Here is a 26,302-nt window from a genome sequence, read left to right as displayed (position 1 = left end):
GCCTCCAACATTGTTTTAGAGAATTTGGCAGTACTTCCAACCGGCCACATAGCCGCAGAGCACGTGTATGGCATTGTGTGGATGCGCAGTGTGCTGATGTCAATGTTGTGAACAGAGTGCCCCGTGGTGGTGGGTTATGGAATTGGCAGGAATAAGCTACAGACAACAAACACAATTGCATTGTATCGATGGCAATTTAAATGCACAGATATAACGTGTCGAGATCCTGAGGCCCATTGTCTTGACATTCATCCACCGCCATCACTTCATGTTTCAGCATGATAATGCACAGCCCCATGGATCTGTAGACAGTTCATGGAAGCTGAAAATGTCCCAGTTCCTCCATACTCACCAGACATGTCACCCATTGAGAATGTTTGGGATGCTCTGGATCGACATGTACGACAGCATGTTCCATTTCCCCCATATATCCATCAACTTCACACAGCAATTGAAGAGGAGAGGGACAACATCACACAGTCCACAATCAACACCCTGATCAACTCTATGGGAACAAGATGTGTCCCGCTGCATGAGGCAAATTATGGTCAAACCAGATACTGATACTGTGATCTGTTTATTTTTTATTTTACATTTTATTTTACCAACAGTTCTGTCAGGTTAGACAAACTAAACAAAAAATAACTACCCACAAAAAACAAAGGGAAAAACAGGCTGCCTAAGTATGGCTTCCAATCAGAGACAACGACTGAAAGCTGCCTCTGATTGGAAACCATACCCGGCCAAGACATAGAAAAACAAACATAGAATGCCCACCCACCTGTCACACCCCGACCTAACTAAACAGAGAACACAGCTCTCCTAGGTCAGAGCGTGACAAGGGCCTAATGAATTTATTTCAATTTAATGATTTCCTTATATGAACTGTAACTCAGTAAAATCTTTGACATTTTTACATGTTGCGTTTATGTTTTTGTTCAATTGACTGTTCAGTACAATCTGGTCAGTTGCTTATTAATTACTGAGAAATGTCAACCTTTAACATTTAATTCTAAGCTGTTGTAAGAGGAAATTAACCTGTTCAATGTGTTTCATATCCCAGACACTGATACAGATAAGGACCTTGGCATGTATGATTATCATAATAGTGCTTTTGGAAAGTATTCACACCCCTTGACTTTTTCCACATTTTGTTACATTACAGCCTTATTCTAAAATTGATTAAATTCACAAAGCAAAAGGAAAAAAAAAAATGTTTTTTAAAATATTTTTTACTCATTAATAAAAAAAAAAAAAATGATATCACATTTACATAAGTATTCAGACCCATTACTCAGTACTTTGTTGAAGCACTTTTTGGCAGAGCATTGAGTCTTCTTGGGTATGACGCTACAAGCTTGGCACACCTGTATTTGGAGAGTTTCTCCCATTCTTCTCTGCAGATCCTCTCAAGCTCTGTCAGGTTGGATGGTGAGCGTTGCTGCACAGCTATTTTCAGGTCTCTCCAGAGATGTTAGATCGGGTTCAAGTCCGGGCTCTGGTAGGGCCGCTCAAGGACATTCCGAGACTTGTCCCGAAGCCACTCTTGTCTTGGCTGTGTGCTTAGGGTCATTGTCCTGTTAGAAGGTGAATCTTCACCCCAGTCTGAGGTCCTGAGCGCTCTGGAGCAGGTTTTCATTAACGATCTCTCTCTACTTTACAGAGAGAGAGTTGAAAAAAATGTAATCCATTTTAGAATAAGGCTCTAACAAAATGTGGAAAAAGTCAAGGGGTCTGAATACTTTTTGAAGGCACTATACATTTTCTTAAAACAATGTGAATCTAAATATTCCCATTCCTCTGGGAAGACATGACCAGTATTGTTATTATTTTGTTGTACAGTAAATTGTTTAAAACTATACAGAGATAATGTTTGATAGTATTTTTTTGTCTGTCAGATGATTTGATGGAATCTTTGTTTAGTCTTTTCTTGAGAAACGGGTTTGGATGCCTCCATTCTGTTGTGCAAGGATGAATGTGACTTCAACATGGATGTGCTGTATGTGAATGTGACAATGCACATTGCAATAAAGTTTAACTTAAAAAATAGTGTGTCTGGATTTTCCTACACTACTAGGCACTATAATGGATTGATGGACGCTATAATAAACTAACTCTGAAGTAAATTAACTCTTCTGACTTCTTGCTCCAAATTTACTACTTAATCTATGCTGTCTCGCATACAAATGTGTCACACAATGAAAGTAACCTTGAACGCTGGTGAGATGACATGGCCTCTATAGGTACTGTTGGAAAATTCTTCATTAGTCTGGGGAACCCAGAATCAAATCCTGCATGAGTGCTGGCTTCCGATCGACTACGCTTGACAAACCTCCTTCCCAGAGATGCCACCACAGTTTCAAAAGTGGTGTGGGAAAAATGTATTTTCTGTGGCCTGGAGTTTTTCCTGCTCTCATGTCCTGGTCAGGTAAAACTCTGGGTCCTATTCATTGGCTTTGACAGGGTCCAACGTAAAAATAAATTCTCACTGGCCCGACCAGGCCTGTTGGCTAAAAATATACTGTCCCCAACAGAATTTCTACTATCCCGACATTGTGTCGTTTTTAATGCATTGGGGTCATGCAGGGCCTGTTGATTGGCATGGTTTCTCTCTATATTCAGTTATTAATCGGCTATATTTGGTTATTATGATGTGTATTAAAAGGCTATGTAATATAATTTAACAGTGGTGTAGGCAGGGCCGATAGATTGGCATGGTTTCTCCCTATATTCAGCTGTTATAAGGCTACATTATGATATATATTATAAAGGCTGTGTAATATAATTTAACAACGTAAGTCTTGATTCTATTCTTTAGAATTGAATTGTATTAATTACATTCATTTTGTTTCTAAAGTATGTTATTTTGTGAAGATGTTTTTTACATGTCAACATAGGAGGCTGACCAGGTCATAGCACCATCTCTGCTTCTTCTCTGGTTTGAAATTATGCTATTACTTGTATTGATAAGAAGAAACACTGTGCAGCCCTTTTCATTGAAGTGTCTAAGGCTTTTGACACTATGGATTACTCATTCAGAGGCTTTGTAGCTGGTGTTAAAATTATTTAACGGACAGAATGCAATGTGTATTTACTGATGGTGTTAAATCACGTTTTCTGGACACAACAAAGGGTGTTCCACAAGGATCGATTCTTGATCCAGTTATTTTCATTATTTACATGAACAATATTGGTTTATCTAATAAATAATGTACCTGTACTTGTATGCCGATGACACTGTTGTGATTGTTATTTCCCCCACGGATGACCAAGCTGTTTCAGAGTGTTGGGTTCTTATTTTTCAGAGTAAATAAACCACGGACACTAGAGAAGCTTTAACCCAGTTTATTCTTCCCAAAGGTTCTGTACAGCTGAAAACAGACAGCAAAAGACTTCAGACTTCACCGTTTATATGCATCCTATTAAGACACTCCCCTTTCTCTCCAATCCTTACATGTTATGGCTCTACAGGAAGCTAATAAAGAGGGTAACAGGATTCCAAACATTTAGTACTTTCTTAATAGAATCTGTCCTCACCTCCTGACCTCAACCCCTCTTTCATCTAATACACAGATGTCCATCTGTCTCCCCTGTATCAACACACTCTCCTCCATCAAACACATTCCAAAGCCTTCTTCTTTCTTCTTTCTTCTGAGAACCATTAACTTCTAACATAACCCAGTCTCTTTCATTTTCTATCATTCATTAAATATCTCAATGTTCAAAGTTTAGCCAATTCCAACAAGAGCTACAGTCTGCATTTGTTGCTTTCCAGAAAATCTTTGTTGAACTTAAATGGGTACTTAATGCAGATAAAACCAAGTGTACAGTATGTTGTTTTCCAAAACACTTAAAAAAGTCTGATGATTTAGTTATTTGGACCTTGGATGGTGCCCACATTGATCGGGTCCCAGCTTATTAATATCTGGGCATCTGGATAAACAAAAATCATACAGAGATCATAGATCCATGTGAATGGCACCAAGTTCTCCTCTGAGGACACATTTCAGATACTGTAGATACCAAACATGGATATTACTGTAACACACATTTCAATAGTCATTCATCTGGGTACTGTAACAGAGACATTTTGTCCTCTTGACAGAGGAAGGGAGGACTGGCCCCTACAAGAATCTTTGTGTTTTGGGCCATTTGCCATATGGCCCCAGGTGACATAAAGCACACATTTTATTGCAGGGCCTACGACATCTTAAAGTAAGATATAAGGTTCACAAAAGGTCAATCAATCACATTTATTTTATAAAGCCCTTTTTACATCAACAGTTGTCTCAAAGTGATTTACAGATACCCAGCCTAAAACCCCAAAGAGCAAACAATGTAGAGGCAGAAGCACAGTGGCTAGGAAAAACTCCCTAGAAGGCAGGAACCTAGGAAGAAACCTAGAGAGGAACCAGGCTCATGCGGCCATGAACGCCAGATAGATATTCAAGACGTTCAAACTTTCATAGATAACCAGCAGAGAGAGATAAAAAACCGATGGCTGTAGAGGACAAACACTTCAACGCTTCAAGATTCAATATCAGTTGGCTTTTCATAGTCAGGCATTCAAAGTGGAGTGGAGTGGATCACATTACCATACAGCCTCGTTCAACAACATGTACGGGGGCCTGTGATTTATTGTTGAGCGCCACCATTAACGCTTCCATCTTTTTGTTCTGTTCCTCAGCCTGCTGCTTGTAGCCATCCAGCAGAGCCTTCTGATTCTGGGTATTGGCGTCCCTTTCCAGTTGATTATTCTTCTTTATCTCCTCGATCTCTTGCCTCATTAGCTCAGCCTTCTCCTTATGGCCCTTCTCCAGGAGATATTTCTGCTCCTGCATCCTGCGGTCCAGGGTCCTGTTGAACTCCTGCTGCTGTTGCTTCCTCTCTTCCTCCATCTTCTCTTCCATCTCCCTCAAGTACTTCTCCTGGCCCCTGCTAATGTTCTCAATGGTGCGCTCCATCTCTGCCTGTTTCTCCTTGGATGCTTCCTTCTCCTGCTCCAGCTCAGCTGTTTTCATCTTCTCAGCTGGAAGAGCCAAGGAGAGAGATAAATAAGTAGGAAAACTGGATAACTCATTTTCTCATACAGATTCATACACATTAAAACCCTCTAGAGTCTATTGGCGCAACGGTGCTTCAATCTAAGTAACATAATAACAAAAATACCTATTAAAATCTGGCAGTTATAGCTAGAGATATGTATTTTTGCATTGGGCTACGTCTCAATCCACCACAACCACCTATGTCGCCGATCCGCAACAGAAGATGGAAAGGGGCAGAGCTACTGCGCTGTTTGTCAGACATCCCGCAAATCGTTCTTCTCATGCACGCTGACTTCGGTCACCAGTTGTACTGTGTTTTCTCAGACACATTGGTGTGGCTGGCTTCCGGGTTAAGAAAGCAGTGTGTCAAGAAGCAGTGCGGATGTTTCGAAGGACACTTGGCTCTCGACCTTCGCCTCTCCCGAGTCCATATGGGAGTTGCAGCGATGGGACAAGATTGGATATCAATTGGATATCATGAAATTGGTGGGAAAAAGGAAAAACATCTCAATTTGATTTTAAACAAAAAATGCTAAATTATACAAATTGTAAATAGGATAATTTGACATAGTCAGTGTCACCCCAAACAGATTTTTGTGAGACTTGTGGACGTGACTGCATAGCAACGTAAATTAAGGTTGGGTTTGTTTCACGCCTACCCACAGCTGGCAGCAATCAGTTAATCATCAATTCAGAGTGCAGCTGCTTGAGACCCGGTCATAATGTTCAATTTGGGTTGACTTTGGATATCCCTATAGGGACAGTTAGTTGAGCACCAGATTGCTATACAGTACCTTCAGAAAGTATTCATACCCCTTGTTGTTGCTTTGCCACATTTTTTGCAGTATTACTTTAGTGCCTTGTTGCATACAGGATTTATGTTTTGGAATATTTTTATTTTGTTCAGGCTTCCTTCTTTTTACTCTGTAAATTAGGTTAGAATTGTGGAGTAACTACAGTTTTCTCCCATCACAGCCATTAAACTCTGTAACTGTTTTAAAGTCACCTTAAGCCTCATGATGAAATCCCTGACCGGTGTCCTTCCTCTCCGGCAACTGAGTTAGGAAGGACGCCTGTATCGTTGTAAAGACTGGCTGAATTGATACACCATCCAAAGTGTAATTAATAACTTTACCATGGGAATAGGGATATTCCATTTCTGCATTTATTATTTTTATTTTATTTTATTTATTTTATTTTATTTTTATTATTTTATCTACCAATAGGTGCCGTTCTTTGCGAGGCATTGGAAAATCTCCCTGGTCTTTGTGGTTCAATCTGTGTTTGAATTTCACTGCTCGACTGAGGGACCTTACAGATAATTGTATGTGTGGGGTACAGAGATGAGGTAATCGTTCAAAAATTGAGTTAAACACTATTATTTAGGCTTGCCATAACAAAAGGGTTGAATATTTACTGACTCAAGACATTTCAGCTTGTAATGTTTAATTAATTTGTGACCGATGTTAAAACCATAATTCAACTTTGACATTGTGTGTAGGCCAGTGACAAAACATCTGAATATAATCAATTTTAAATTCAGGCTTAAACACAGCAAAATGTGGAAAAAGTCAAGGAGTGTGAATACATTCTGAAGGCTCTGTAAATAAAATCTGATTTGCTTTGATTTTAATTCTTCTTTCAAAATAGTAAATACTAACTAAATGCTTATTTGTCAAATCTGCCATTTATATGTTCTGATGGCAACCAATAATACAATCCAATTTGGATATATTTGGTTATTTTTACTCCATAATATTTAGAAGTTGTCATTTTGGGCGGGGCCTGTCATTATGGCGGGGCCACTGGTCTTATTTGCATCTTCCGAATGTTAGCCTACCACAGTAGATTTTATAATTTTATAATTGGAAGTAAAAAAAAGATTGAGGTGTGGCTTACCTTGGATTTTTTTCTCATTTTCCGTCAGTTTTTTGTCAGCTTGCAGGATGGAGTTGGACTCTGCACTCTTTCCCTTCAGGAACTGCTCCAGAACCTCCTCAGCCTGCAGAAAACATGCCTTTTAGATATTTGCATTGATTTTGATTCAAACCGTAACCAGGTGACTGAGATTAGTTGAAATGTTTAATTGGTCATTACTGACTAATGATGGATGTTTTTGATTCTCTAATACACAACGTTGTTGATGTTGTTTGGATTCTAGCTCTTACTCTGACTCCTTTGTTGGGCTCAGCCCGGTACTGTGCCACTATGTTGTCATGGTGATTGCAGTAAAGCTCATAGCCTCCTGGTGTGGCGTACGTCCCCTCCTTCATCCCCTGATCCATCTGAGCAGACAGATTCTCCAGAAGGGCCTTGCACTTCTTCTCTGAGGCATCCTTGTTTTGTTTGAAAAGGTCGGCGGAGTGGTTACTAATGGCCTCCTAAAAGATTTATTGGGAATTTTCAGAATCAGGTGTGTAGAATAAGATAAAAGATCAGACAATTATAGAAAGACAGTTCTAGAAAAGGTTTATTGCAGCATGCTAACATTGGAGAATACAGTATGCACCAAATGAGAAACACAGCAGCTATAAGTCCACCTCGATACAATAACACATTGCAGATCAGAATGGTCTCTAAGAAGCAACATTTTACAGAGTACAAGGTCAGGTTGACCTTCAGCTGACACCAGCTTCAGACATGTAAACCCAGTTATGAACTGACACTAGCTTCAGACATGTGAACCCCGGTATGAACTGACACTAGCTTCAGACATGTGAACCCCGGTATGAACTGATACTCGCTTCAGACATGTGAACCCTGGTATGAACTGACACTAGCTTCAGACATGTGAACCCCGGTATGAACTGACACTAGCTTCAGACATGTGAACCCCGGTATGAACTGATACTCGCTTCAGACATGTGAACCCTGGTATGAACTGACACTAGCTTCAGACATGTGAACCCCGGTATGAACTGACACTAGCTTCAGACATGTGAACCCCGGTATGAACTGATACTCGCTTCAGACATGTGAACCCTGGTATGAACTGATACTAGCTTCAGACATGTGAACCCTGGTATGAACTGACACTAGCTTCAGACATGTGAACCCCGGTATGAACTGACACTAGCTTCAGACATGTGAACCCCGGTATGAACTGACACTAGCTTCAGACATGTGAAGCCCAGTATGAACTGATACTAGCTTCAGACATGTGAACCCTGGTATGACCTGACACTAGCTTCAGACATGTGAACCCTGGTATGAACTGACACTAGCTTCAGATATGTGGACCCTGGTATGACCTGACACTAGCTTCAGACATGTGAACCCTGGTATGAACTGACACTAGCTTCAGACATGTGGACCCTGGTATGAGCTGACACTAGCTTCAGACATGTGAACCCTGGTATGAACTGACACAAGCTTCAGACATGTGAACCCCGGTATGAACTGACACTAGCTTCAGACATGTGAACCCCGGTATGAACTGACACTAGCTTCAGACATGTGAAGCCCGGTATGAACTGATACTAGCTTCAGACATGTGAACCCTGGTATGACCTGACACTAGCTTCAGACATGTGAACCCTGGTATGAACTGACACTAGCTTCAGATATGTGGACCCTGGTATGAGCTGACACTAGCTTCAGACATGTGAACCCCGGTATGCCAATAGTGATTAAGGGTTACATATTGGCTCCATATCTATTTAAGGCTTTTATTCAATATTGTGTTCTTTTTAATCCAAGATTAAAAATCTAATCTGAGCAGGGATTTTTACAGTAGTGTTATTTTGTCTCCAGAAGTTAATTGATTGAGGAATTGCACTGATTGGTCATATTCCACCTGGTGTCCTTGGATCCTACTGTTGTTACTGTCACTGGTGATTATCATTTTGTTGCATCAGCTAATCAATCATTTGTTCTATTGAATGGCCTTGACGATGTTAAAAATGCATTGTGTTAGAACCAGGCACAGATCTCAAATGATGACTCTTACCACCAGAGCTTTCAAGAACTCCTCATTTTCGTCTTTGAAAGATCGCTTCATGAACGTCTGTGTGGCCTCGGACTCTGAGCGAAGGTGGTTCTCTGACAGCTGATTGATGTCCACCGGGAATAAGGCCTTCACATCCTCCATTCCCTTCTGGTACACCGCCAGGCCCTCATCCACAGCAGCCTGGTTCTCAATTTTAGCCATGGCCAGCACTGCATTCTCCAGACAGGGCACATTGCCTTTGGCTATGGTCTCCACATAGGTGGTGACCAAGTGCCCCAGCACTGCAATCAGACAGGTCGGAGGAAAAATTTGAATGTTTGAATTTAGTGGCACAATACAATTCAGAATCAATATGTGTATCCATTTTCACATATTGTACTGTAGGTAGATGTCTGACTCACTCTCTCCGGTCAATGTGTGTCCCCCTATAACAGTCTTCATACGGCTTTCCTGGTAAATGAAGCTGCAGAAAGTATCTACGACCTCTCTGAAACTTTCAGAAAGCTCAGCCTCGTCCATGGAGTCCAGTCGGTGCATGTTATCAGGAGTTGTAGGGGAGGGGAACACAAAACACTTGCGTGAGGGGAAGAAGTTCCGGATGCACTCTCGCGGAACGTTGTAGTCATTGATCTTTTTACCATAACCTGAAAGATAACATTGGCATTACTGGATTTTATAGTACAAGCAGATCTTGGGTACGTCCAAATAATATCTCCTTTCTCCTCCAACCTATCAAGAGCTCTTACAGCATGAACTGGCATGTTGTCAACCGAATCAAAGGATCAGAGAATTAATCTAGTACTGAAAGCATAAGCTACAGCTAGCTAGCGCTGCAGTGCATGAAGTGTGGTTAGTAATTGACTCAAAGAGAAAGACAACAGTTAACAAATTAATCTCTTTAAAAATGAAGGAGAAGCGAAAGAGTGTATATTTTGTTGTATTTTTTCCACTTTCACTTAGCTAGTGCATGCAGCTAGTTAGTTTAGCCTACTCAAACAGCCGGCTAAAACAAAGAGGGATGCTATGGTACCTAGCTGAATGTCTATCCAACACTGGAACTCTTCCAAGGTAAGATTTTGGTTTTACTAATTTATTGCCACTGGGGCCCGCCGGTTTAACTGCTAAACTGCTTGCTGACTGTTAACTGTAACGTTCCTGTAGGAATGTAGCTATGTTGACTATGACGTTAGCTAATATGGTGACAATGATGTAGACTGTGTGTAGTAGTTAGCAGTTATGATATGAAGGTTTGGCTTGGATTTTTTTTTGTCTGGTCACAGACAGCTGATGTGTTGTGCACTGAAGTCTACAAGTGAAGGGAAAAGGTGAGAGGAGGAGAGAGTGTAGACGTGAGAAGGAATTATATATATATATGAGCAAAATGATCATGCTGTTTGTATGTGGCTGCGATGAAAGTGAACTGTGTTTGCGTGTGATCAGGGGTGTATTAATTCCGCCGATTCTGTTGAAAAACATTTCTTAAGCTTTCTGCCAATATGAGATATGTCTCCTGGGAAATGTTCTTGTTACTTACAACCTCATGCTAATCGTATTAGCCTATGTTAGCTCAACCGTCCCATGGAAGGGACACCGATCCTGAAGAAGTAATTAAACTGGGTGAATGGAATATGAATGACAGTCATCCAATATGCTGTAATAGAAATAAGGCCATGTTCATGAAAAAAAAGAATCATCCTCCCTCATCTTAAACGTCACCGACCACCGCTGTTTCATTCATCTGCTTGCTCTTATATGTAACCTCACATTGAAGTGTTTTACCATGCTCTTTTCAGGACAACCATGTCTACATGTAGAACAACAATTTGACATAAAGTGTTGCATTTGTGAGTTTTATTGCAAATGTAAAAAAATAAAAAACACGGTCCGCCTTAAGAGAAACCTGACTAAAAATGAATTTATAAAAATGCTGTAAGTCCAGAAATTGTTTGCTTAGTGGGAAATGAATATCCAACTACCCAGTAATAACTGTGTGGAGTTTGGAGTTTGTGACAGCAACTATGTGATCTTATTACAGTATTATAGACACTATGTCCTGGGTTTTACTATGATCTTCTATGTAGAAGAACCCCTTACAGTATTATAGACACTATGTCCTGGGATTTCCTATGATCATCTATGTAGAAGAACCCCTAGCAGTATTATAGACACTATGACCTGTGATTTCCTATGATCTTCTATGTAGAAGAACCCCATACAGTATTATAGACACTATGTCCAGGGATTTCCTATGATCATCTATGTAGAAGAACCCTTTAGCTTCTAACGACTCTTGTGTAGCTTACATGTGTGTATTTGTGAGTGTCTCAGCTTTTCATATTGGGGTCATAATAGTCTGTAGCTCAAACTGTTCAGACATTACAGACGTTTTTTGTGAGAACTGTTTTCGGGATCCGCCCTTGTCACACAAACTCCACTCTATCTCAGCCCCCACACAGGTTAATGGTTGGTATCTGCGGATACAGAAGGAATAGACGAATCCGATGCAAAAAAATACGTATGTAGCTCAACACACAATGTTTAAAAGGGGTTGAAGGTAATAAATCACGCCGGTGTGATTGTGGGACTCAAAGGGAGTCCCTACCCGCGCCCCCACCCGGCTCCTGTGTCGCCAGTTAGGGTGAGGCTACTTGAAGAGAGAGGGCGGCCAGATTTTGTGGGTACCCCCTGCTGCCTGTGTCTGCCTCGGTCAAGCACCGTTTGCCTCTATTCCCAGACATGTTGATGAACGGTCCGGTCCCACCCCAGTAAACCGTTTCCTACTTGGACTTTCGAGACTGGGCTAGCTAAACAAGCACTGCATATAACTATCTATTCCTACCTGCCCACGGTGGAGTTGCTGGGGTAGCTCTCTTGTTAAGAATACGTAGCGTAAAGTCGCTTGGTTATTCTAAATAGATACTTCGGTCAAAGATGCTAGCTAGCCTACCTTGTCAAAGCCCTTTTTGCTTCACGCAGGTTATACAGTTTCATAGAAGCACTACGTATGTTGGAAGCTTGTCTATGTTTAATGTTCCCCCCTTTGTTACCCCACGTTCCACGGTGTCAATGGGGTTCAGGGGCTAAATCAATCTCTCCAGGGTGAGAGTGAGAAGTTGGGTATTTGTCCACAAAGGGGTGCCCCTCCCCCATAGGTGGCTCATTACTGAGATTCATTGCTGATCCCTGCCTGGAGCTCACTGGCCTCTGGTGTCTAGTGATACATGTTATGGTCTCTATAGGTGATTAGTTGTTGGTAGCGGAGTTGAGGGAACGAGCAGGGTTGGACACTATTATCCCACACAAAGTTTCTGTGGTTCATATGAGCCCACAAATGAGCTGTCTGTCTCCAGCTCAACACTTTGCATTCCTGGGAATTAGATTAAATTACAATTCGCCCGGTCTGTTACAACAGCTGTCTGTCCCATTCCCAGCTATGTTACAAGGTATTTTGTCATCAGTACCTATGACTGGTCAGTAGGGTAACCTCCATGATAAGGCTTTTTCCCTAGGTCTGTTTGTAAAGCCTGCGTTCCAGCGCTGGGTGCCAGCCGGTTGCCAGAACGCATCTTACCACCTAAACCGAGTGAGGCTCGTCACTGATCTCCGGAGCCTGTGTACCCAGAGAGGACCAGGCTTTAGGCAAACTTTGGCACATGAACACAGGTTTTTCAACTGGTTCCACAGTGTTCACGGGTGTAAAAAGTGTTGTGTCTCCCAAATATGAGTTAGATGAAGTGTCCCATCTCCACGTTCAGACACACAGTTGTTAAGAGTGGTGGAAGAATCTCTCCCAGTCCCAGAATTTCATTGGCCTTGTCAGGCGTGATTGTAGATCCTTCAACCAAAGTCGCGAGTGTGTGACTCCCCATAGTATGTTGTACTCCTTCAGGGAACAGTAGTTATACTCATAATGCTACGCTTTGCATCATACCGTGGTATATTGTCTGATATACACACAGCTGGAATGCTGTTTGAGCCAATCAGCATCTAGGTCTCAAACTACCTGGTTTTATAATAATCAATATCACCTTTCTTGAGTTGCAGGGAATTCTCCAGGTACTGGTCTGGAGTGATTTCTCCACCGTCGATCTCGAGCTGTAGAGTGAAATCTCTGACGGTCCACACAAAATTAGGAAAGAACTGCATAAACTGGGTGCCCTCTCCTTCCTCCTCATTGTCAGTGGTAGACTTCACCTTGATCCTCTCTGTCAGCTCGTTCACATATCTATAGGACCGGTTGAGGATTGATACAGGAGTTCCCAAAGCTCATGTCAATGTCATGCACAGTTTGCGTACAGGGGCTTGAATTTCAGGGAAGTTACAAACAAGCAAAAAAACAAACAAAACAAGTAATTTTCAGTTTAGATTTAAATTGACACAGTAACGTCATTTGCTTGAAAGTCACAGACATTGCTTTTAGTCAACACCAGCTCTTCATGTTCACCAAAGCTAAGAATCAATCACGGGAACCGGCATCCTGAGATTTCTCAAGCCCTTTACAGTTTCCAGAGAAAAAAAATTCTGCGTAGTACTGATAAACACGACATATGCAACTTGCATATAGCATATTTAATTAAATGGAACATATTTAGTTGGCGAATTATGAACATTTAAATTCTCTACCATATCAATGATTAGGTCTAGCCTACAATTAAATAATGTTAAAAATATACATACAAATTCATGAAAATGTCCATCACAATTAGCTAGGCTACCACTAATATAGCTGAGATGACTGTCAAAAGCCTAACAAACAAGCAAACTATCATATCAAATACCACAACAGATTATGTCCACAAGATGCCACAGAATGGAGCCAAATGTTGACCCAAAAGGATACTGAAGCTTCTCCACAGCATCATTATCGATGGTCCCTCGACTGTTGTAGACCAGAGTACTGCTTAACAGAATGGCCAGGGAGAAGATCCAGGCATCATTCTTAGAATCCCCCTGAAATAAGTATGACAACTTGTATTGGATCTCTAACTATGTAATCATCTCATTTAAAATATGAGCGTGCAGATATGTGATCACTGTGCTTTGTTGGTAAATGAAGGAATGTGAACATTTAATGTGGATTGTAAAGAGATTGAACTTTGACCCCCACCTTCTCCACGTCCCCCAGCCCCTCTGTATCCAGCAGCACCAGGGTGTGGTCTGTTTTTTCAGGATGAGGGACACACCACATCCAGATGCCCTTAGTCTTGGACTGGATGGTGGCTCCAAGGGCAAAACCTAAATGAACACAGATTATTGAGGACATTTACAGTACAAATATTAAACCAGCCTATAAGACTGTTACAGAGCTGGACCAGAGCTACCGCAGACCAGAACTAGCTAGCTACTAGCTACGCCCTAGACCAGTTAGTTGGTGTGGACCAGAACTAGCTAGCTACTAGCTACGCCCTAGACCAGAGTTAGTTAGTGCGGACCAGAACTAGCTAGCTACTAGCTACGCCCTAGACCAGAGTTAGTTAGTGCGGACCAGAACTACTGCAGACCAGAGTTAGGGGGGAGGGGAAGATAGATGCCCCATTTTATGGGACAAAAAGTATTGGGACAAATTCACTTCGAAGTAAATGCTAATTAAAGTATTGTGTCATATTTGAGTCACTTTTGTTGTAAATAAGAATAGTATATGTTTGTAAACACTTTTACATTAATGTGGATGCTACCGTGGTTGCACATAGTCCTGAATGAATCGTGAATAAGGATGAGTGAGGAAGTTCATACCCCCAAGACATGCTAACCTCTAACCATTACAATAACAGGGGAGGTTAGCATTTCATATCATACCTCCAAGACATGCTAACTTCTCACCATTACAATAGAGTGGAGGTTAGCATTTCATATCATACCTCCAAGACATGCTAACTTCTCACCATTACAATAGAGTGGAGGTTAGCATTTTTGGGGGGGTAGGATATTTGCAATCATCATTATTCACGATTTATTCAGGACTATCTGTAATCATGGTAGCATCCACATTAAGGTAGATGTGTGTAGAAACATATTATTTTCTTATTTACAATAAAAGTAACTCAAAAAAATAATCACTATGCATTATTTACCATTACTTTCCATTAAGCACAAAATAATCTGAAATGCAACCTAGTCAGTTGTACAACTGAATGCATTTAACTGAGATGTGTCTTCCTTATTTAATAATCCAACCCTTTACATTTTTAATTACAACCTTTGCAGACAACAGACTAACCAGGAGAAATAAAGGAGACAGGAGAACGTTTTTCAGTTTGACTTCTCTTTAAAAAGGGTTTCAAAGTTGATAAAGTAACTTTGGAAGCTAGCAGATTTCATTATTTACCAACAACAGCTGCAAATTCCAATAAAACAATATGTTTTAAATTCACGTTCCTATCATGAATCTAGTAAATACATTTTGGGGTTGAGTGCAGCATTTATTTCGTTAATTAAGGGAGATGGAGATGACAGGTTATGATGGTGACCATGGTGATTTTTATTATTATTGTTATTTTTCTTTCTCAAAGGAAAGAGAAAGATAATTTTAGATCTGTAAGGAAATTATTTTCATGACATATATATATGTACACACACACACTATACTTTATATAGCTAATATACTTTATATAGCTTATTTTATTTGATTTATTTCACCTTTATTTAACCAGGTAGGCAAGTTGAGAACAAGTTCTCATTTACAATTGCGACCTGGCCAAGATAAAGCAAAGCAGTTCGACACATATAACAACACAGAGTTACACATGGAGTAAAACAAACATACAGTCAATAATACAGTAGAAAAATAATTCTATATACAATGTGAGAAAATGAGGTGAGATAAGGGAGGTAAAGACAAAAAAGGCCATGGTGGCAAAGTAAATACAATATAGCAAGTAAAACACTGGAATGGTAGATTTGTAGTGGAAGAAAGTGCAAAGTAGAAATAGAAATAATGGGGTGCAAAGGAGCAAAAATAAAGAAAGAAATAAATACAGTAGGGGAAGAGGTAGTTGTTTGGGCTACATTATAGATGGGCTATGTACAAGTGCAGTGATCTGTGAGCTGCTAGTGAGGGAGATAAGTGTTTCCAGTTTCAGAGATTTTTGTAGTTCGTTCCAGTCATTGGCAGCAGAGAATTGGAAGGAAAGACAGCCAAAGGAGGAATTGGCTTTGGGGGTGACCAGAGAGATATACCTGCTGGAGCGCGTGCTACGGGTGGGTGCTGCTACAGTGACCAGTGAGCGGAGATAAGGGGGGACTTTACCTTGCAGGGTCTTGTAGATGACCTGGAGCCAGTGGGTTTGGCGACGAGTATGAAGAGAGGGCCAGCCAACGAGAGCATACAGGTCGCAGTGGCGTGTAGTATATGGGGCTTTGGTGACAAAACGGATGGCACTGTGATAGACTGCATCCAGTTTGTTGAGTAGAGTGTTGGAGGCTATTTTATAAATGACAAGGATCGGTAGGATAGTCAGTTTTAAGAGGGTATGTTTGGCAGCATGAGTGAAGGATGCTTTGTTGCGAAATAGGAAGCCGATTCTAGATTTCATTTTGGATTGGAGATGATTAATGTGAGTCTGGAAGGAGAGTTTACAGTCTAACCGGACACCTAGGTATTTGTAATTGTCCACATATTCTAAGTCAAAACTTTCCAGAGTAGTAATGCTGGACGGGTGGGAAGGTGCAGTTTGCGATTGGTTGAAGAGCATGCATTTAGTTTTACTTGTATTTAAGAGCAGTTGGAGGCCACGGAATGAGAGTTGTATGGCATTGAAGATCAAACTGGAGGTTAGTTAACACAGTGTCCAAAGAAGGGCCAAAAGTATACAGAATGGTGTCATCTGCGTAGAGGTGGATCAGAGAATCCCTAGCAGCAAGAGTGACATCATTGATGTATACAGAGAAAAGAGTCGGCCCGAGAATTGAACCCTGTGGCACCCCCATAGAGACTGCCAGAGGTCCAGACAACAGGCCATCCGATTTGACACACTGAACTCTGTCTGAGAAGTAGTTGGTGAACCAGGCGAGGCAGTCAATTCAGAAACCAAGGCTGTTGAGTCTGCCGATAAGAATGTGGTTATTGACAGAGTCGAAAGCCTTGGCTAGGTCGATGAATTACGGCTGCAGAGTATTGTCTTTTATCGATGGCGGTTTTGATATCGTTTAGGACCTTGACCGTGGCTGAGGTGCACCCATGACCAGCTCAGAAACCAGATTGCATTGCTGAGAAGGTGTGGTGGGATTCAACATGGTCGGTGATCTGTTTGTTAACTTGGCTTTCGAAGACTCTAGAAAGGCAGGGTAGGATAGATATAGTTCTGTAGCAGTTTGGGTCAAGAGTGTCCCCTCCTTTGAAGAGGGGGATGACAGCAGCTGCTTTCCAATCTTTGGGAATCTCAGACGACACAAAAGAGAGGTTGAACAGGCTAGTAATAGGGGTTGAACAGGCTAGTAATAGAAAGAAAGGGTCGAGATTGTCTAGCCCGGCTGATTTGTAGGGGGTCTAGATTTTGCAGCTCTTTCAGAACATCAGCTGACTGGATTTGGGAGAAGGAGAAATGGAGAAGGCTTGGGCGAGTAGCTGTGGGGGGTGCAGTGCTGTTGACCGCGGCCAGCCGTAGAAAAATGCTTATTGAAATGTTCAATTATCCTGTTGGGGCTAGGGGCCAGTATTTGCATGGCCGGATAAAAAACGTACCCGATTTAAACTGGTTACTACTCTTGCCCAGAAACGAGAATATGCATATAATTAGTAGATTTGGATAGAAAACACTCTTAACGTTTCTAAAACTGCTTGAATGGTGTCTGTCAGTATAACAGAACTCATATGGCAGGCCAAAACCTGAGAAGATTCCATACAAGAAGTGCCTTGTCTGACAATTTGTTCTCCTTCTGTGGCATCTCTATCAAAAATACAGCATCTCTGCTGTAACGTGACATTTTCTAAGGCTTCCATTGGCTCTCAGAAGGCGCCAGAAAGTGGAATGACGTCTCTCCAGTCTCTGGCCGAAAAACAGCAGGAGATTTTGTGAGTGGTCAGGCTGACAACAGTGACACTGGAGATGCACGTTCATGTGAATTCTAAAAAAATTTCTTTCAGCCTTTGAATGAATATAACGTCGCCCGGATGGAATATTATCGCTATTTTACGAGAAAAATAGCATACAAATTGATTTTAAACAGCGTTTGACATGCTTCGAAGTACGGTAATGGAATATTTTGAAATTTTTTGTCACGAAATGCGCTCGCGCGTCACCCTTCGGATACTGACCTGAACGCACGAACAAAACGGAGCTATTTGAATATAACTATGGATTATTTGGAACCAAAACAACATTTGTTGTTGAAGTAGAAGTCCTGGGAGTGCATTCTGACGAAGAACAGCAAAGGTAATCCAATTTTTCTTATAGTAAATCTGAGTTTGGTGAGGTCCAAACTTGGTGGGTGTCAAATTAGCTAGCCGTGATGGCCGGGCTATGTACTTGGAATATTGCAAAATGTGCTTTCGCCGAAAAGCTATTTTAAAATCTGACACCGCGATTGCATAATGGAGTTCTGTATCTATAATTCTTAAAATAATTGTTATGTATTTTGTGAACGTTAATCGTGAGTAATTTAGTAAATTCACCGGAAGTTTGCGGTGGGTATGCTAGTTCTGAACATCACATGCTAATGTAAAAAGCTGGTTTTTGATATAAATATGAACTTGATTGAACAAAACATGTATGTATTGTATAACATAATGTCCTAGGAGTGTCATCTGATGAAGATCATCATAGGTTAGTGCTGCATTTAGCTGTGGTTTTGGTTTTTGTGACATATATGCTTGCTTTGACAATGGCTGTGTGGTTATTTTTGGCAGGGTACTCTCCTGACACAATCTAATGTTTTGCTTTCGTTGTAAAGCCTTTTTGAAATCGGACAATGTGGTTGGATTAACGAGAAGATTATCTTTAAAATGGGATATAATAGTTGTATGTTTGAGAAATTTGAATTATGAGATTTTTGTTGTTTTGAATTTGCCGCCCTGCTATTTCACTGGCTGTTGAATAGTGTGTACCGCGGGTGTGAGCGCCTGGGGAATAGGAGTGGAGCTAGGCACTGCAGGGCCTGGATTCAGTTCTACGTCACCAGAGGAACAGAGGAGGAGTAGGATAAGGGTACGGCTAAAAGCTATGAGAATCGGTCATCTATGACGTCCGGAATAGAGAGTAAAAGGAGCAGGTTTCTGGGGGCGATAAAATAGCTTCAAGGTATAATGTACAGACAAAGGTATGGTAGGATGTGAATACAGTGGAGGTAAACCTAGGCATTGAGTGATGATGACAGAGATATTGTCTCTAGAAACATAATTGAAACCAGAAGATGTCATAGCATGTGTGGGTGGTTGAATTGAAAGGTTGGATAAGGTATAATGAGCAGGGCTAGAGGCTCTACAGTGAAATAAGCCAATAAACACTAACCAGAACAGCAATGGACAAGGCATATTGACATTAAGGAGAGGCATGCTTAGCCGAGTGATCATAAGGGTCCAGTGAGATTCAGACAGCTAGTCGAGCCATAGGTAGCAAGCTGGCAGAAGATGGAGGCAGGTCTGTTTTTAGCCACCTCGTGCGTTTCCGTCTGTAGATTAGTGGGGTTCCGTGTGGTAGGGGGGACCAGTCCAATTGGCAAAATAGTTGTAGTTATAGTGGCCCAAGGAAATTGTCCGAATAGACCTATTCTGTCACGTCCTGACCATAGTAAAATATTATTAGAGTAGGTCAGGGTGTGACGGGACGTTTTGTGTTTTTCTATGTTTCCTATTTCTATGTTTTAGTTCTAGTTTTTCGATTTCTATGGTTTTTTTGGGGATGATCTCCAATTAGAGGCAGCTGGTCCTCATTGTCTCATATTGGAGATCATACTTAAGTAGGGTTTTTTTCCATCTGTGTTTGTGGGTAGTTATTTTCTGTTTAAGTCTATGTACCTGACAGAACTGTGTGCTTTCGTTTTTTCTCTTTGTTATTTTGCTTCAGTTTTTTGAGTTATAATAAAATAAAATAATGAGCAATCAACACGCTGCGCTTTGGTCCCCTCTCTACGACAGCCGTTACATATTCAGATAGCAGCCGATAAGACAGCTAAAGATTAGCGGGCCGCATATGGGCGTTCAGGTTACGTCGCGATGGAGGGGCCAGTTGGATAACTCCCTCGGGCAGATAACGTCGGTAGTCCAGTCATGAAGGCCCGATGGGGCTCCGCATCGGCAGTAAAACGGGTCCGGATAGGTGATTGTAGCCCAGGAGTGGCTGATGGAACTCTTCAGCTGGCTAGCTCTGAAATAATTGATGTTAGCTCCGGGACCGACGTTAGCCAATAGTCGCTAGCTGCAAGCTCCAGTTGTAAATGTCCAGAGCCTGCGGTAGAAATCCGGGAATATGGAGAGAAAATAGGTCCGGTATGTTCTGGTCTGAGTCGCACTGTAGAAAACTGGCGATAGCTGATGACCGCCAACCGTGGCTAGCTGAACTCCAACTTTAGCCAGTGAACTGGCCAACCTCTGGCCAGCTTCTGTTGTGGATTTCAGATTTGAGGTAAATAATACATTTTTTTTTTATTGTTGAGGCGGGTTGCAGGAGACTGTTTTGAGGTTGAGTTTTAGAAAAAAATATATAAAAAAATATGCGAAGAAAAGATGTAAATATATATATATACACACGGGACACGACAAGACGAGGACATCTGACTGCTATGCCATCTTGGAATGATGAAGTAATTTACTAAATGTATTTTGTTTTCGGTAAATTGTCTGCTTTTTGTGCTTTGGATTTAGTTTACATAAGCCTATTTAACAAGAAATGTCAATATTATACAATTCCAAAGTAGTTGTCTTTTGTTTCATATTAGTTCACTGTTTACTGTTCTAAGTGTCATCCTCGTTACTTTGCAGAGGCCACTAAACTGTCACGGCCATTGGAGAGGCCACTAAACTGTCACGGCCATTGGAGAGGCCACTAAACTGTCACGGCCATTGGAGAGGCCACTAAACTGTCACGGCCATTGGAGAGGCCACTAAACTGTCACGGCCATTGGAGAGGCCACTAAACTGTCACGGCCATTGGAGAGGCCACTAAACTGTCACGGCCATTGGAGAGGCCACTAAACTGTCACGGCCATTGGAGAGGCCACTAAACTGTCACGGCCATTGGAGAGGCCACTAAACTGTCACGGCCATTGGGGAGGCCACTAAACTCTCATGGCCATTGGAGAGGCCACTAAACTGTCACGGCCATTGGAGAGGCCACTAAACTGTCACAGCCATTGGAGAGGCCACTAAACTGTCACGGCCATTGGAGAGGCCACTAAACTGTCACGGCCATTGGAGAGGCCACTAAACTGTCACGGCCATTGGGGAGGCCACTAAACTGTCACGGCCATTGGGGAGGCCACTAAACTCTCATGGCCATTGGAGAGGCCACTAAACTGTCACGGCCATTGGAAAGGCCACTAAACTGTCACGGCCATTGGAGAGGCCACTAAACTGTCACAGCCATTGGAGAGGCCACTAAACTGTCACGGCCATTGGAGAGGCCACTAAATTGTCACGGCCATTGGGGAGGCCACTAAACTGTCACGGCCATTGGAGAGGCCACTAAACTGTCACGGCCATTGGAGAGGCCACTAAACTGTCACGGCCATTGGGGAGGCCACTAAACTCTCATGGCCATTGGAGAGGCCACTAAACTGTCACGGCCATTGGAAAGGCCACTAAACTGTCACGGCCATTGGGGAGGCCACTAAACTGTCACAGCCATTGGAGAGGCCACTAAACTGTCACGGCCATTGAAGAGGCCACTAAACTGTCACGGCCATTGGAGAGGCCACTAAACTCTCATGGACATTGGGGAGGCCACTAAACTCTCATGGACATTGCTTATTTGTTTGCATTGTGTGTGTGCTTCACACCTACTATGTGAGTCACTGTACAGATGAAGTCCAGGCTTGGTGTTTTTACTTTACAGTGATGTTGTTTTGTAAACTTAGTCAACTGTAATTCTGTGTGTCTTACAACAATATATCCCTTTATTTGATTCACTATAGAGTGGAGGATGCAGAGGATTTGGATGATGACATTTGGGAGCCACCCCTCCCCAACAAGCTGCTTTCTGTGAAATGGAATGACATTAGGGAAGTAACCATGCTCACCACACAGCATAAGGCATTCAATAACTACCATGCTTCAAGGAGGGTGAAAAAGGAAGAATGTCCCCATTCCTGTTTCTGTGAAGGACTGCAATGCCAGCATGGGGGTGTGTCAACCTATCTGATGCTCTGATAGGCTACTACCAGGTCCTCCATAAGACCAGGAAGTGGTATAAGACTTTTTTTTTTACCACTTTGTGGACATTGCTACAGTAAATACTTTCATTCTCCACAAGCATATGGCCAAAACAAAAAGTCAAACCCCTCTCTCCCAGTTGGCCTTCCGAGAGCAGCTGGTGTGGGAAATGGCTGAATTGGGGTCCCAAAGCAACCTCACAACCATCACAAGACCCCCCACTCAAGGTGAGTGCCACTATCCAACACACATGCCAAAAGACAAAAAGAAAGAACTGCAAGCATTTCACTAAACACAGACAGGAAAAAAGGGTGCAATGCCAGATCTTCTGTCCGAAATGCCAGTTCTCTTTTTGTTTCCTGTCAGAGAGAGAGACTGTTTCAAAGACTAACACAACATGCACAAGCTACAATGAAAGTGAAATCTAATCATCTACACCTGGGATGTAAAACAAACACGAACGCCATTTTGTAAATAGTTTAGCTTATGTCTATTTTTGCACTTTTTTTAGTGAAGGACACATGTGTAACCAATTTTGTGTTTCATAAGACATGTTGATATATTTGTTTATGTATATCTGTTGCTTTTATATTGTTTTTGTGAACAGTTCATTTGTATGGGGAGCCAATACATTGGATAGGCCTAGGCTAAACGTTCAGGCACTTTGGAAAGGTTGAAAAACCATTTGGATATCCCTTGTACGTCCTCTGACACCAGCACAACGTTTGAGAGAGGTTGGTGTTGTAGAAATGTAGTTTTTATACTGAACAATAACTTTTGGGCACATCCAGTGTGCAAAAACAGTGCAATTACCACATTCAGACAATTTTGAAAGGTTTAAAGGGCACATGAATGTACCCTGGATAACCCATAATACCACCACAGTTTGAGTGAGGTTCTGCCCCTGAACAAGGCAGTTAACTCACTGTTCTCTGGTCGGCCGTCGTTGTAAATAGGAATTTGTTCTTAATGTAACTGTATTGCTTCCGTTCCTCTCCTCGCCCCTACTTGGGCTCGAACCAGGGACCCTCTGCACACATAGACAACCGCCTCCCACGAAGCATCGTTACCCATCGCTCCACAAAAGCCATGGCCCTTGCAGACCAAGGGGAACAACTACTTCAAGGTCTCAGAGCGAGTGACGTCACCGATTGAAACGCAATTAGCGCGCACCCCGCTAACTAGCTAGCCATTTCACATCGGTAACATTAACTGACTTGCCTAGTTAAATAAAGGTTAAATAAACATTTTAAATATGGTAGAAATATGGTAGAAATTTGGTTTTTATACTGAACAAATAGCATTTAGAGATTACAGATATGTAATAGCACTGGAATTTTCACATTTACAGACATATGCCCCTTTGGAGAGGTTTAGGGACACTTGGAAACGTCCCGTGACCACACCTGACACCACTTACTAAAACATCTGCCCATTTCTAGTTGTTGGGTCTATCAATCCCATTTTGTTTCTGATATTGTTCACATGATGTGGACGCCTTCTGATGTGTTTCCAGCTCTGGGAATCAATAATTCACTTATAGCTTGTCAATGAAAGATGACTTTCAAAATAAAAAATAAACGGTTATTTTGTGTGTGCTTGATCTTGTGTATTCTGAACTATGTAACTCCTATCTATCTTATGATAATTTCCCCATAATCTCCCAGATCTATTCTTTCCAAATATACCAACTTTTGGCATGTCAGAATCATCTAATTACACATGAAAAGCAGTTACTTTTGGGTATGTCTATTTTGGCGGAAATCAAACATTTGCCATTACATCTAAGAGGTTAAGCACAGATAATGTTTTTCTGCCATACAAAGATTGTATGAGTTTCAAGAATCCCTGTCCTACTATGTTTCTACAGTTATTACTGTGTAGTTACAAAGTAGTAGGGGAAACAATGTACAGTGTTACTAAAAAAGACTTAGAGGCACAGATGATGTCAAAACCTGTTTGTAAAGAAAGATATATTTGTCTCTCACCACTTCTCTTCTGAGCCAGCTGGTTCATGAGGTAGGACTTGCCGGTGCGATACAGCCCAACCACAGACACAACAACGACTTTCTGTTTCAGTCCCTTCAGGTAGTCGATGGCCTCTGCTTCAACGCAAAGCTCTCCGTCGGCGTTTTTAACGAGGCACATTGGGGAGTCCATGGTCAAGTGGATTCACAAGATCGCTTAAAAGTAAATGGTTGATACACGTTCATCATCATTAATGCTTATTTGACCTCTATGATGCTATTCCTTGTCGTGTCAATAGCAAGTACAACACATTTTAACATCATAAACTATTTTACTTCCAATAATGATATGTAACAATAATAAATAGTAAATAGTTTGACAGCAACTAAAGCCAAACTTCTAATGCAGGGATCTCTTGCTCCAGTCCAGTAGTGACTGGTTCTTTAGGCTTGTATATTAATCCAGCACTAACATGCCTGATTCAAAATATCAAGGTACAGGTTTGATACAGGTTTGTTAGTGCTTTTGGTGTGTGTCATGAGAACATGAGAACAATACTACAGACAAATCAGGGTCGGGAATGCAGCTGATAGAGAAACTCTGAAGAATACAGATCACGAAGGAACGCCTGGGGCAAAAAAATTTTATTAACGTCTTCATAAATCTACAACAGAGTTGTTCAGTTTGGTATATTTAGTTCAAGCAATAGGAAAGTGGTCGCTGAGATCATTTGTAAAGACACCACTGGCCAAGTACTTAAGGAGACAATTTGTCAGGATTAGGTCAACCAGCGAAGAGTTTGAATATCTGTGGGTTTGGAAATCAGAACTCAGGTTAAAGTCAGGCTTGATACTCACATATACTCGTAGTTTCACTGAGAGTCAAGGATCCTCTGCAAACCAATTTGGCAAAATAACCAAGCAGCAGGCTATTTAAAGGCTGCAGACACTGAAAGTGAAAGTGACCTCCTGTCTGGTGAAACTCATTCATTACCTAAGTACTACAAGAATGCAGTTTAACAGGACCTACCTCCGATTCCCAGTTGCTTTTATTCATGAGTGCCAATGGAACTGTACAATGTACTAAAGTACAATGCCTTCTAACAACAAGGGCTTATCAAGAAAAACCTTGATAAGCCCTTGGATAAGGACTAATTCGAGGCAAAAAGGAGTTGGAGCACTAAACAACAAAGACCGAGATTAATTTCTTATTTGCTCAGTTTGAATCCATTGTTAGTGTCAAGAGAGGAGAGGTGAATAGTCTATATGTCACGACCGTGGAGAGACGGACCAAGGCGCAGCGTGATTGGAGTTCCACATCTTTATTAAGTGAAACTTAAAACAAACCAAGACACAAACAACGACCGTGCAGCACTGAGGTGCTACATGCACTCTCTCAAAAACAATATCCCACAAAGCAGGTGGGAACAGGGAACCCTTAAGTATGATCCCCAATTAGAGACAACGAACATCAGCTGCCTTTAATTGAGAACCATACCAAGATCACCAACATAGAAATATATAACTTAGAACACCCCCTAGTCACGCCCTGACCTACTACACCATAGAGAACCAAGTGCTCTCTATGGTCAGGGCATGACACTATAGGGCGAGTAAGACTAGAATATAGACAGTAAAGAAAAATACCTTCTGTGGTTATATCCACGGGGCGGGACGATTTAGGGTCATGAAATGTGGTCTAGTTGTAGGGCGGATGGGTGGCAGTCTGTTTGAATAAATAGAAAATAATCCATAAAAAATCCATAAATGAATCATCATTGTTGTGTAATTTATATCTATAGATTTTATCCTTCATTATTTTTTATCTATCTGGCATTAGTGTTTAAGCCTAAACTTTAGGGCCTAATTTTACGCACACCAAATGGCCTACACGAAAATCCTTTTGTGAATGATTGATACAAGTTAATCCTCATTAATACTTAAATATTTGTCACGTCCTGACCAGTAAAGGGGTTATTTGTTATTATAGTTTGGTCAGGATGTGGCAGGAGGTATTTGTTTTATATGGTTTTGAATG

The 26,302-nt window shown here is 41.5% G+C and overlaps 1 protein-coding gene across 1 annotated transcript; it reads right to left on the bottom strand.

Moving 5' to 3' along the window:
- Positions 1-3,329: 3,329 nt before the first annotated feature.
- On the bottom strand, positions 3,330-25,269 carry LOC106582502 (guanylate-binding protein 1). The gene is made up of 10 exons (XM_014165670.2): positions 25,123-25,269; positions 24,286-24,480; positions 14,102-14,229; positions 13,835-13,944; positions 13,023-13,219; positions 9,396-9,638; positions 8,995-9,275; positions 7,214-7,426; positions 6,945-7,047; positions 3,330-5,029 (listed from the first exon to the last, which is right to left on the bottom strand). Exons 2-10 carry the CDS (start codon positions 24,455-24,457, stop codon positions 4,587-4,589), a joined length of 1,890 nt encoding a protein of 629 aa, XP_014021145.1. The 5' UTR covers positions 24,458-24,480; positions 25,123-25,269; the 3' UTR covers positions 3,330-4,586.
- Between the last annotated feature and the right edge of the window lie 1,033 nt (positions 25,270-26,302).

This window comes from Salmo salar, unplaced genomic scaffold (genome assembly GCF_905237065.1).
Source record: "Salmo salar unplaced genomic scaffold, Ssal_v3.1, whole genome shotgun sequence".
Taxonomy (NCBI): Eukaryota; Metazoa; Chordata; class Actinopteri; order Salmoniformes; family Salmonidae; genus Salmo; species Salmo salar.
This window is presented reverse-complemented; position numbering and strand designations above follow the sequence as displayed.